The following is a 12,532-nucleotide window of genomic DNA, read 5'->3' as shown; positions in this document are numbered from 1 at the left end:
CCATGCTATAATCTTGTTCTTCTTGTTCTTTATCCTCAAAAATCACCTCAATCAGATGCACCTTGCCTTTACCATGCAACGATGGCTAGGCTCCCATGGTTCTTTGCAGTTAAAACATAACTTCTTCTTGCGAAGTTCATTCCTAGACTCCTAATATGATTTTGGTGGGAATTTCTTTTGTGGTTTGAAATTCTTTTGCTTTGACTAAGAATCAATAAAGAACTTCTTTCGTGGTTGGAAGGGAGGTGTAGTCTCCAAATTCAATGCTAGACCTATGGCATCGTGTAATGTGCTAGGCTTGTGAGCTTTCACCAACCCATGCAATCTGTCACTCAGGCCCTCAACAAATAGCATTGTAACACGCCTTTTTGACATATCAGGAACCATAACTGCAATTTTCTAAAATTCATTGATGTGTGCCTCAACATGACCAAATTGCTTAAGTTGTGTCAGCTCCCTATAATATACTTCCACATCTTTTTTGTCAAACCGGGCAATCAATTTGTCGACAAATTCTTCATAAGAATGAATCAGTGCATGATCCTGAGAAACTAGCCCATGATGCCACCAGTCATATGCTACTCCTTCTAAATGCATTGTGGAAAATTGAATGGACTTATCTTCTTCCATCGGTTTGAGAGACAGGAAGGTGTCAAGTTTATGTACCCAGGATCTGGCACTCACCTATCCACTGCCATCAAAAGTAGGTAAAGGAATTTTATTTAATGCATTCTTATAATCAGCTGGCTGAGCACCAAGTCTACCTTGTCCCGTGGGCCTTCCATCTTGCTTGTTCATGCGATACCTAGCCTTTTCCTTCCGCTGATCCATGAACTGATTCAAGTTCATTAACGCTCTAACCTGTTCCGGAAGTGTCATGTAATCAGCATATGCAGCCATCACATCATCTGTTATATGAGTTTCTACCTCTGGTTGCTCCGGAATCGTCTCTTCTTCATTTTGTCTAGGCAAGAAGGGAGGACGTAGGGGTCTATTTGATCGTGTAGTTGCTGTTCTAACAGCATTAGAGCCTACTTTGTCCTGGTTTTCATGTCTACTATTGGCCCGGCTACGTACACTACTCAATCTTCTGGACCTAGAACGATCCATCCTCAGCTGACCCATAGCAGTGATCATTCGATCTTGGAATTGTTGCATCATCTGCTGCTGCTGCTGGGCAAAGGCTGTCAAAAACTGATCCATTTGGTTGTTTAAATTTCTGGGTGGTGATCCATCTCTTCTCTCACCCATTTCACCTTCAGCTGGTCTGATTTCAGATTCCTCTTGATGCCCGGACCTACTTCTAGTGTTATATCCGTGCATAGAATTTCTTTATTCTGACATGCAACCACCAAATTCACCAGGAAACTGACATACAAATGGTTTTCCCACACAGGCTGGCAGGAAAGGTGGCTCTGATACCACTGAAATATTCTTTCTTCTATTTAATAAGAACTTATAGCACACAAAACGCTTTTCCTTTGAAAACAATTCGATTCTCAACAAATACTCGTAATTTATAACAAGCAAACAAATGAACTTACATGTAGAATGAACGCTAATATTATTTCCTGACTGGACTTGGGAATTCTTTATTCAGAAAGGGTTTGCATTTGAACAATTACAATATCTACATACCCAAACTAGAGACAGTTCTCAGGTAATATTGATTGTTGCAGGTTTGCTGCAGACCTGGGAACCTTGTTTTTTTGGCACCAAACCTTCCCTCTGGCTGGGATACTAATTTCCGTGGACTGCTGTTTGTGTCTTCAACCGCTGAGCATGAATTTGGACCAAAAAGCTAAACCACGATGTTGCTGACTGCCCTCTCTTAACCTTCGAACTGCTTCAGCTAAACTCAGATGTCTCCGAACACAGGGTTAATTGCCTCCAGTAAACAGCGCTAGTTGTATTGATGTCTTCAGAGCTGGTAATGGATTTATCAGTCTTCTGGGGTTTTGTCCAGAAGAAAATCCTCACAGGGGTTTCGTCCTGAAAGGAGAATTCAGCGTGCACAGCCAAAATCAAAACATAAGCAATGAATGAATGAATGCTAACCCACAGTCCATGCCTTTAAATAAAAACTCCAGCCTCTAGAAGATTCCTCATTGGCAACTTAGGCGAATATTATATGTTGTATTAATTATTAAATGACCCCCACATTTAGTTGCCTAGGAGAAACAACTTTATAACTTAAAATGGCCCCAACTTAAGTTATATCGATGAGTTATAATATTTGATCTCCAAACATTAGCTTTTGGTGTAAGTCATTAATTATTTATTCATCCCCTTTATTAATTAATTAATTCTAGCCTAGGGGATGAGAGTGGCTAGAATTTGACTGTCAATGACCTGTCAAAAGAATGAGTACATTACAAACTAGTGTTGCCTTATTCCATTATTTGTCTTTGTGGGTTAATCTCTCCCCTCAAAGTTCAATCCAACACTTGATTGTTTGCAAAATTAGGTTGTTGCATCACAAATATATCAGCTTCAGAAATTAGAAGGAAAACAATTCCATTGAAAATGGCAATTTTTCTGCTGTAATTCTTACAAATTTGTGTTCAAGATTTTTTTGTTAAACCCATAAGTTTTCTGGAAAGGATTAATTAATTTAAGTTCCATCCCAGATGATAACATTAAAAGACAAACAGTGTTTACTCCTCTAGACACTGTCAAAATCTGTAGTTTTCTGTTTTGTGTATATGTTTTGAAAGAATTTGGCTGACAAAATTTTGAAAAAAGACAAATTCTGCACTTGTTAAAAAAAGATATCCAAACATAAAATTGGTTTGCAAAGTGTTAGTGGGAGATGCAACTCCCAAAGTTAGGTGTTTTTTATTTTTTTTACTAGTTTAGAAAAATTTAGAAAGCAGGTAACATTGACCTTATATGCCAAAAAGAGCATTGGAACATATGATAAATTCTCCAACTCTTGTGAAAGAGTTTTGGAACATATGAGAGCATTTTGTAGGTTCATGCCCACAACAAATAGATATTTTACCTTTTCAAAGGGACTTTTACTTCCACAAAAGAAATGAGTTGAAAAGCATGGCAAGAGAAGATGAGTTTGATGCTGAAGTGAGATTCCTCAAGATGGAGGCTTCTCAATCAACGGAGACCATAAAAAGCTTGATATAGGCGCTCATGGAGAGGTTGGACAAAGGCAAGGCCAACTCCAACGAAGAAATGGAGTCTTCAAAGAGAAAAAAATGTCTTCTAAGCAAAACCCTATTCAAAGTGGAGGCTATGATAGAGATTCTATCATTTAAAAGTGGAATCAAATGCACAGAAGCTTGATCATTGGGTGGCATTGTTTGAGGTATACTTTGACATGCATTCTCTCTCTTTAGAACCAAAGATTTCTTTTCCTTGGTTGAGAGTATCAAAGCATGCTTTAATTTGGTTTAAGAGTCTCTTGTATTCTATAGCATTAAGAAAGGAAGCTCCTATTAGTTCATGGGATCAATCTGAAGAATTGCTAAGGAAACAATTTTACCATATTTGTAATAAAAAGGAAAAATGTATGAAATTGCAATTTTTTAAGACAAAGGAGTGACAAAGTGTGCAAGAGTACACTACTGAATCTCATAGAAGGGCTATCCAAATGGAGAAAGATGTGTATATAGAAGGTCTTTGTTGCCAACTTTGTAGAACTGTGTTGCTATTCAAACCAATGGACATAGATAAGACATGTGCTCATGCTTGTCACCTTGAGGTAGACAATCTTTCATCCTCTCTTAGGATAAGCAAAGCAAAAGCCAAGATGAAAAAAGTTCCACAAGCACTAAGAAGGAATCAACACAAAGTTATCATTGTACTAAAGACGGTCATCAAGAACCCTCATGTTGGAAGTTGCATCTTGAAAAGAACCCTCACAAGCAAGGTAAGAAGAGTAATGAGAACAGTAACCTCTCCATTGAAAAGGATGAATTGTTTACACTTCTAAGGTGGGTTCTAGGATTAGTTGCACTACTAAGAAAGTTCATTTGTTTTCTCAAAAAGCAGTGCCTAAAATCAAAATTCATGTTAAGGATGTGATGGCTGATGCATTTTGTGATTCTTGTTGTAAAACTAACTTGATTTCCCAAGATTTAATTGAAAGAATTACCTTGTGACTTATTGACACCCCAAACCATATGGGTTGGATTGGATCAAAGAAGGTGTGATTGTGCTAGACTGCTTGTTAATAAGAAAAGTAGAATGCAGTTTTATGTTGGTTCCAAGTTTGTTGATGAAGTAGTGGTAGATATTGCTCGTTCAGATGAATGTGGTAGTGTTCTCAACAGCCATTGTATATCATTAAGCAGTGATTCTACAGAAAAAACAAACAAGAACAGCCTCATCAAGGGTGAAAAGAGCTAATGTTGTATGCTTACAAGAGCAAAGAGCAGCCTAGTGAGGTCTTGAATCTTCACAGGAAGATGTTAAGTAGAAACAAAAGAGTCCTCCATCTTGATCAAGTTCCTCCATGTTCAAGCACTTTATTGTCACATCACATTGACAATTAGAGTCAGAGGCATTTCAGATTTTAGCTAATGTTTATTTTGCAGTGCAAGGGAAGGTTGCAGTCAAGTCATCAGTTGCGAGGTTCATCCTCCCTCTTCTGTTGAGTCTCCCCTCCATATTGGGGAGGTGTGATCCATAAAGGATATACTGGAGAGCTTTTGAAACATGGTGCAGGCTATTGGATACTTGAGTATATTATATGGTATGTGACATCAACATGCTTTGGCAGTAGGGAGAATCTTGAGGAGTATTCTGGGCTCTATGGCAAAGTCTCCAGTTGTCATAGGCAGCAAAATTAAAATCACGGAAATACAGGGCCAGAATTAAATCACCTCTCTACTGAAAGTGGCAGTTTACTCTATGCTAAAAATGCATAATATGATGTTCCAATTCCCAGTTTTCTCTCCAACTTCTGAATTGCTTCAACTTTCAAAGGCCTTGTAACACTGTGTATAGCCAATTGTGACACAGATTAGTCATCTAATATCATTTTGAGAACTTTGTAGAGGGAATCATAAAGTAAATTGCAAATTTTGTTGTTCCTAATTGATTGCTGCAAGCACAGTAGCAAGGGAGTTGGACTGTGAGGGAATTTTGGGTCTTCGAAGTTGAATTCCAGAGTTGGAACATGCTTGGAAATCAAGCCCAAGAGGCTTAGACCAGTTGTAAATGCCATTAGAGCAGTTTAAAGTGAAATTATTACTCACATTTCCTGCAGTTTTCTCCAAGGTATATCAGTCTCATTCTCTTTGTGGTGAATTGTTCTCTCTATTTTCCTGCATTATATTATTACATTCAAACTTGTTAAAATCAAATTTATTGCTCTCTAAGTTTTAAAAAAGCATCGTTGAAAAACAAACACATGAAATACCCATCAGAGTTTACAGATCACTCTTGTCGGTTGAGACCTTAGTTAGATCAAGTTGGCCTCAACATCTCTTCGTTACCAACATGAGTAGCACTGATTAGTGATCTAATGAGTTATCAGCTCGTGGCATCTTTGGGAAGTCTGTAAGAACCTTTTGTCAAGTTTAAGGGAATTGTTGTCAGTGTGAGTAAACATTGACTAAACATCCCTTACGTGTCAACTATGTTAGTGATCTGACTAGGGATCATAAGGTCAGTGTAAAGGTGACAGTCAAAGTATTTTTTTAAGCCACCACTAAGCAAGACACCAATTTGGTATAAGAGACCCCTCTGCAAAAACCCACAATTGGACTATTTTTTCTATTTATATTATATATTGTACAATTTATACCTCTTTACGCATTAACCCTTTCACCAAGCTTGTAACGAATTACTCCTGCCCAATCTTCTGTACTCTATTAGTACATATCATGTCTTCAAGAAACATTTATTTATAGTATCTTGTCATCTTCAAATTCAATATTTCCATTCAAGAGTCTCTACTCGTGTTATTTTTGACAGTGATTTACAGTCTTTCCCTTATGCTTTTCAAATAGAATCCACAAAAATTGTGATTGGAGCACTAACCAGCAAGCTGCAACTATATTCAGAACTTGTTAGTGTGGTCTTGAACCTGAAAGTACTTTCTTAAATCACCACTGTGCTTACTCCAAAAGTGCTAACCTTCTTCTTCCTCTATATTTGTGCTTTAGCAGCCTCAGTTCACTACAATCCTTCATGACACAATGCAACAGCACAGTTTTTATTTATCCATTTAATAGTGAATAATTTTATCCTTCAAAAGAAGAGTTTCAATAAAAATCCTTATTCAGAGCTTTTGCCTGCTGAGCTGTAGGGTTGTCATGAGCTTTCCACTAATACTCTTCACAAACCACTAGCCTGTCAATGACTGCTTTGATATCAATTTTTATGTTTTACATACTAAATGAAAAGAAATGATTACTGGCTAGCATATACTAAAGTATAAGATAAATGCATGTTTAATGTTTTGTGAATAATAAGGTGTAACTATACAGATTATAATGCCTCAGGCAGCCAACTTCTTGATTACTTAACTATAGTGTATCTGGGTTTTACCATACTTAATGCCATTCCTCTGTACTTCGTAGCTAGCAGTATTGCATTCTATGAAAGATTTGCTGGCTGATTTATTTTTAGATAGACATAACCCAGTGGAACTAATTTATGTAAGTTAAATTTATAAATTCTTCAAATGTATTTTGATTGTTTTTTTTATTTACAAACAGAATCCTTATGAGATTCATATTTCTGGTCGCTGTCAGAGTCGTGAGGAATTATTTACTTAAGAGTTCGCACAAATGTATTTTGAGGCTGAAGCCTGAAAGTATTGTGCTGGATATTATGTGTTTCATGAGTAGAAAGCTGATAACAAGAATGGTGTTGCTGGTCGACACAACAACACGTGAGAGAAGAAAACTTCTGAAATAAGCGAAAATAAAAAGAAGCCAGAAAAAACTTACAGCTCTTCAGGTCGAAAAAAATGGATTTTTGAGATTTATAATTGAGAATTTTGAAGTTTCATCCTCGAGCTCTAATGTTTGAATTAATTAGATGAAGGCAACGTGGAGTAAGACTAAATCGTCAAATAATGAGTGGTAAAAAAGCAAGATATATAGATATTCTGAGTCTTAGATAGAGTCCATATATGAATTGCCGGATCTCAAATAACACCATTAAGATCATTCCTCTTGTTCATAGGATAATCAATAATGTTATTAATCTAGCATAAGAAAGCGGTCAAAGATTATGTCACTTTTGTTCATATGAAGTTCTTCATTACTATCCACTTGTATGCTTGCCTGAAAAAGTTCAATCTATTACAGCAGGTTGCGGAATCAACTAAAGCAGTTCCTGCAGATTCATAGAAGAATTTCCAAGTAAACTTGATGATTAGATGATCGAAATGATGATAATGATAGCAACCTTAGGCACAGATCTGTTTGCTTCCATTTCTGTCACACAGCTAGGATTGGCTTTATAAATATGTGTGGATAAAATTAATAAACTTCGCTTGTAATCATTCATCTTATTTGCATAAATCATAACCTGAATCAATTTACATCAATAAGAACTGGCAATTGCATCAAGACTTACTCCTTTCTCTTCCACACACTGAGCTTTCCATCTGTATGAGCACAATAGAGAAAATCGCCATGAAGGTCTACGATCAGATCAAAAAACTTCGCAGACTCGCGGGGCAATGCAGTGACTGAGAGCGGTGCTCCATACTGCAAATCAAAGATAATAATCTCTCTTGGAAACATCACATATAGTATGTGTGGCCATCTCGATGAAAACAAACATTTAACAAAAACATTAGGGAACAAAGCCAAAGCCGGAGAGGATGAGGACTGATTGTTTCCTGTTTCCTTGTCACTCTTTAAATTCCCGATTTCACTGACTTGAAGCTGATGTTCTTTGAGCACTGTATCATTCTGTTCATCCCCTGTGATCGAAAAAACTTTAGAGGCTAATATTTGCAAACTAGCTATTTTGGTCACTTTCTATTAAAAATCATATGTCATTTGAGCATTAAACTGACCAAAAACAGCTCATGTCACTTTCTTTTGAGAAAGATATGATCATTTGCGAATGAAACTAACCACAAACAACTCTTATTACTTTCTTTTGAAAAACATGTGATCTTTTGAGCATATAACTAACAAAAAAACATCTCAATTGTATCCCTAGCAAAAGAGTACAATTTTTTTTATGTAAATTGAAAGAAATTGTTAAAAGCGCAAAATGAATTTCAGAAAAAGAGGATTCCCGGTTGAGGAATCAGAAGAGATGGGTGGTAAGAATGTTCGTTACCTGCGATATTGATAGAGAAAAGAAGGCCTTTGAGTCCAAGGACGCAAAGGTGCCTGAAATCAAAAGGATCACGGCGAAGGGAAAGAAGAATATGAGGAGCAGCATCGTATTTCCAGACGCAGCGACCATTCTGCGTGTTCCATATGGCCAACAGCGATGGCCCGTGAATTGCCATCAAAAGCCAGCTGCCCGTGCCCATGCACCTCCCCCAACACACATCCTGGATGCCCAGCTTCCCCTTTTCCGACTCGAAATTCATCCAGTGTGTGACTTGCCTGGATCCTGCGTCCCAGATGGCAATCCGACCCTGGCGATCCCCCACGGCCAGGCGAAGATGCGCGGTAGATAATTCCTGCGTAATGTCCTTCTGCATAGATTGCGGCGTCCACTGCAGGGAGGTGACGAAGGGAGCGGGGAGTAAGGGAGAAGAAGAAGGCGGAGGCATGGGCAGTACGCTCACCAGTTGCATGGATCTCGTCTCTATTATCACTATGCTGCTGCCTGCCCCGTACGCCAGCAACCCCTTCTCACTACAGTGCGCGCATCCTCCATTTTCTCTGCTGGTAGGACCTGGAAGCATTCCCATTCCCATTCCCTCTCCTGCGTTTCTTGTTCCCATCTCTCATTCACTTTCCACACGTCCAACTTGATTCAGTCTTTACTTTCCTCGTTCCCACCCAGTACAACATTTTAAATATGATGCTCGACGAGCTAGGGACCTATACGAGCAAATGGTGCACAAGGCACAACTTTTAAAACTTGTTGTTTTTAATATTGATTTCTCAAAAAACTAGTATATTTATATTAATAAATATATATTTAAAATATGTCTAGAGATATCTTATAATAAAAAGAATCATTTATAAAATATTAAATATCAAGAATACAAATCTATTAAAGTCTTTCATGCAAAAATATGTGAATCTATTTGGAGACAAGTGGCGAGGGTTCTATTTTATTTGGAGTAATAAAATAACACCTCCACAAAAACTGAAACATGACATATTTCATTCATTTACCTGTGATTTGCATGTCAAATTGTTTCAAAAAGTGGTTCTCTGATTAAAGAGTTAAGGAAGTAATTAAAATGTATAAGTACATTTTAAAAATGATAAAGAGTGAGGAGGATTTGGTTTTTTAATGCGATTTGATGATAATTGAATATATATTGTTTAATCATTTTCAAAGGTTTTTTGGTTGACTAAACTTTATAATATTTTAGATTAAATTCACCTATACAAAAGTAATCTATGTGTCTAAAGAATTAAATCATGTTTGCAAATTCATCCTTCACATTCAAAAACTATATGTGAAATTTCGGTCACTTGAACCTTATTCATCTTACCTCTTTGGAATCTTAAAATGTCAAAAAATACCTTAAGTACCAAACTCCTCGTAAATAAAACCCCTAAGATCCAATCTAAAACCATAAGAATAAAGACAGCAAACAATTATGGCAAATGCCTAGTTTGTCATTAAATATAGATATTGAAGTAATTGGATGATGTAATGATGCATTATGTTCCTCCTTGAGTGATAATGCAAGTTGACTGAGATATGTCACAGATGAAATGAGATTGGGGTTTGTCCTTTTATACAATGCAAGTTGACTGAGATATGTCATAGATGAAATGAGATTGGGGTTTGTCCTTTTATACAACACCCCAAAACACAAATGAGCACATTTTGCATGCAAGTATATAAACAACCATTAGCTAGGCAGCAACTTGGGCCCAATAATAAATTTAAATATAAACTATTTAAGGTCATTTCTATCCATAAAAAATGAAGAAAAGTTTATTTCATGCCTACATATTTGACGTAATTCGGGGAATGGATAAATTGGATATAAAGGCCAATCCTATGGGTGTATGGAGATATAATCAAGTTAAGTTGTAGTGTCCACCCTTGATTTGACTTATTTTGACTAGAGTTGACTTTTATATTATGCTTGATAGACTTATCTAGACTATATTTTGATGATTTGGATGATGATTACTCATGTGCTTCAGTGACTTATGATTGATGTTAGACACTATTGGGCATGTGCTATTTTGATTATCTATATGGATGTTGGTACTATCATGATTGATCATATGATTTGATCATATATGTACTCAATGGACTTTATATGCTCACTATGTGATGGATTATTGATAGATTAGATTTATCATGGTTTTGATGATGATTATAATTACGCTAACCCTACTTCATGATGAGATGTTTATGAGATGTGTTTGACTATTGTTTGACTGTCTTCGTGATAGAGACGATTCCACATCACTCATTGCGAGTGAGATGTGTCATCACAGTTCTTTATCACTTGCTTGTTCTATATGTGTATATGTATATGTGGTATTGTTATTTTGTGGTTGCGGGAATTTTTAGGTACCAGACATCAACTCCACCTAGCTTCACAGGTCTAAGCGTGTCTTTAGTTCCAATGGCTTATGTGGTTTGGAGATGGCATGAGTTCCCCTCACATACTCTAGGTCTGAGTTGTTCACTGTGAGTAGTCAGCGTCTTGGCATAATTCGCCATGTCAGTTAGTAAGCTTGGTCTTTTGGTATTGTGAGTTCAGTTTATGTCGGTTGATTTACTTGTTTATGTTAGAGTAATAATGTGGCTCTTGATGTGTAGTTTTTATATTTGGTAATGTTATTTTAATATATTTAATTTATAAATTTTGAATATTTAATTATTTGGTATTTATATTTATTTGATAATTTTTTTAATTTTTTTTAGATAAGAGCTATCATTGTGGGGATAGCACCCTTGTATTGCTAAAAGGATCTTACAACAAACGCTTTGGCAGAAAAATATTAGACCTATCATATCCTAACACTGCTATCTATCATACCTAACACTGCTATCTGCAACCAATGCTACTATTCCTACCGTATCCTATCACTGCTAACTGCAACGCATACAAACAGAGATACAAAATGTTACTAATGTTCCCCACTGAAGGTCTGCATGATGACCCTTGCATAATCTCCAATGTTGAGTACATTTTATGTGGCTTCAGCTGAGAACCACCAGGTTTCGGAGTTAGTTATTCTGCGGAAGGGAGCCATGTTGTCGTTCTGCACTGCACACCGAAACACCTCCCACACGTTTTCCCCAAATGTTCTCATCATTTCCCTCAGCTCCTCCCTCTCAATGCGTCTGTGTTCTGTCTCACTGGCATCTGACTCTTGACTCCCATCTACCTCACTCCCCTCATCTTCTTCTTCAGAATCTAATGGCGGAAAGTAGCTTGGCTGAAAATACGTCTTGAGTATGCTAATCCATTCACCCTCTGGCAGACTTAAACTGGTGTCCGCAATGTGGTTGTCGTTAACTGGCTTGACAAAACCATTCAGAGCCTCCACTGCTTTTTCCCTGCACTCCATGATGTCAACCAATAGCATAAGGACGGCTTCATAAATCGTGTTGTCACACCAGTGGCGATCAAAGTTTAGTGTGATCCCCACGAGTCCTCTGATAGCGTCATAGACATACTCCTCTGTGACAAACAAACTACGGATCTGCACGTCCAACGTTTCTTCACAGTTCATGCAATCAATGCTCCCAAAAAAGGCCATGGCTAAGTCGAAGTCTAACTCCTACACGACCTGCTTTGAGAATTTCCTGCGCCTTTCACACCATGCATTCCGCACATACAGAGGCCAATAAGTAGAATTTGCTATGCTCTAGAAGTTTCAACCTACCTAATTTACCACGACCCCAAAATCTGTAGGAGTTTGTCCTTCCGTCATTTCATCCCTTCCTCTACGGATCGGACCGCCGTCACTGCACCTTTCGAGTATTCTAGCTGCTTAAGAGCTCCACCACTTGTCCAACATCTGCTTCCCTATTTCCAAGGACCATCATCCCACTCCGTCACATTTCCTTATCCATAAGTCCTTCCTGCACAGGTCCATAACTTTTGGACTCAGGGCCTTGGGATCGACTGTCACTTTCGCAACCTGTGAATTGACTCCTATATTTTCCAATAGGTCAGCTACTTTATTTATCTCCCTATGTATATGTGCTATTTCATATGGTTTAATTGCTTGGAGTAAGGTTTGAATGCGCGACAACCATTTGGCTAGTTTCCAATTTAGTAGCTTGTCATTGGTCACCCCGTTTACGATTATTTGAGAATCTCCTTCAATCTGAACATTGGTCAAACCTTTCTCCTTGCAGAGTAACAGCCCGACCTCAAGAGCTCTTATTTATGCCTCATTGTTTGTGGCGTGGCCCATATAGCCATACG

The 12,532-nt window shown here is 37.6% G+C and overlaps 1 protein-coding gene across 4 annotated transcripts in view; it reads right to left on the bottom strand.

Moving 5' to 3' along the window:
• The window catches only part of LOC131031599 (uncharacterized), a 250,528-nt gene extending 241,540 nt beyond the window's left edge, over positions 1–8,988 (bottom strand). For 2 of the 4 annotated variants that reach the window (XR_009103062.2, XM_057962752.2), the window contains exons 1-2: positions 8,272–8,986; positions 7,552–7,903 (exon numbers count right to left, since the gene is read on the bottom strand). Coding sequence is in view for 1 of the 4 variants with exons in the window: in XM_057962752.2 (XP_057818735.2) it covers positions 7,552–7,903; positions 8,272–8,890 (971 nt within the window). In the remaining 3 variants the exon portion in view is untranslated. Of the gene's footprint in view, positions 1–1,638; positions 2,029–7,551; positions 7,904–8,271 lie in introns of those variants that run through there. The other 2 variants (XR_009103063.2, XM_057962754.2) reach the window with 2 other exon arrangements.
• Between the last annotated feature and the right edge of the window lie 3,544 nt (positions 8,989–12,532).

Source organism: Cryptomeria japonica, chromosome 2 (genome assembly GCF_030272615.1).
Source record: "Cryptomeria japonica chromosome 2, Sugi_1.0, whole genome shotgun sequence".
Taxonomy (NCBI): Eukaryota; Viridiplantae; Streptophyta; class Pinopsida; order Cupressales; family Cupressaceae; genus Cryptomeria; species Cryptomeria japonica.
Note: the sequence above shows the minus strand (reverse complement) of the source record. Positions and strands in the feature narration are given on the sequence as shown.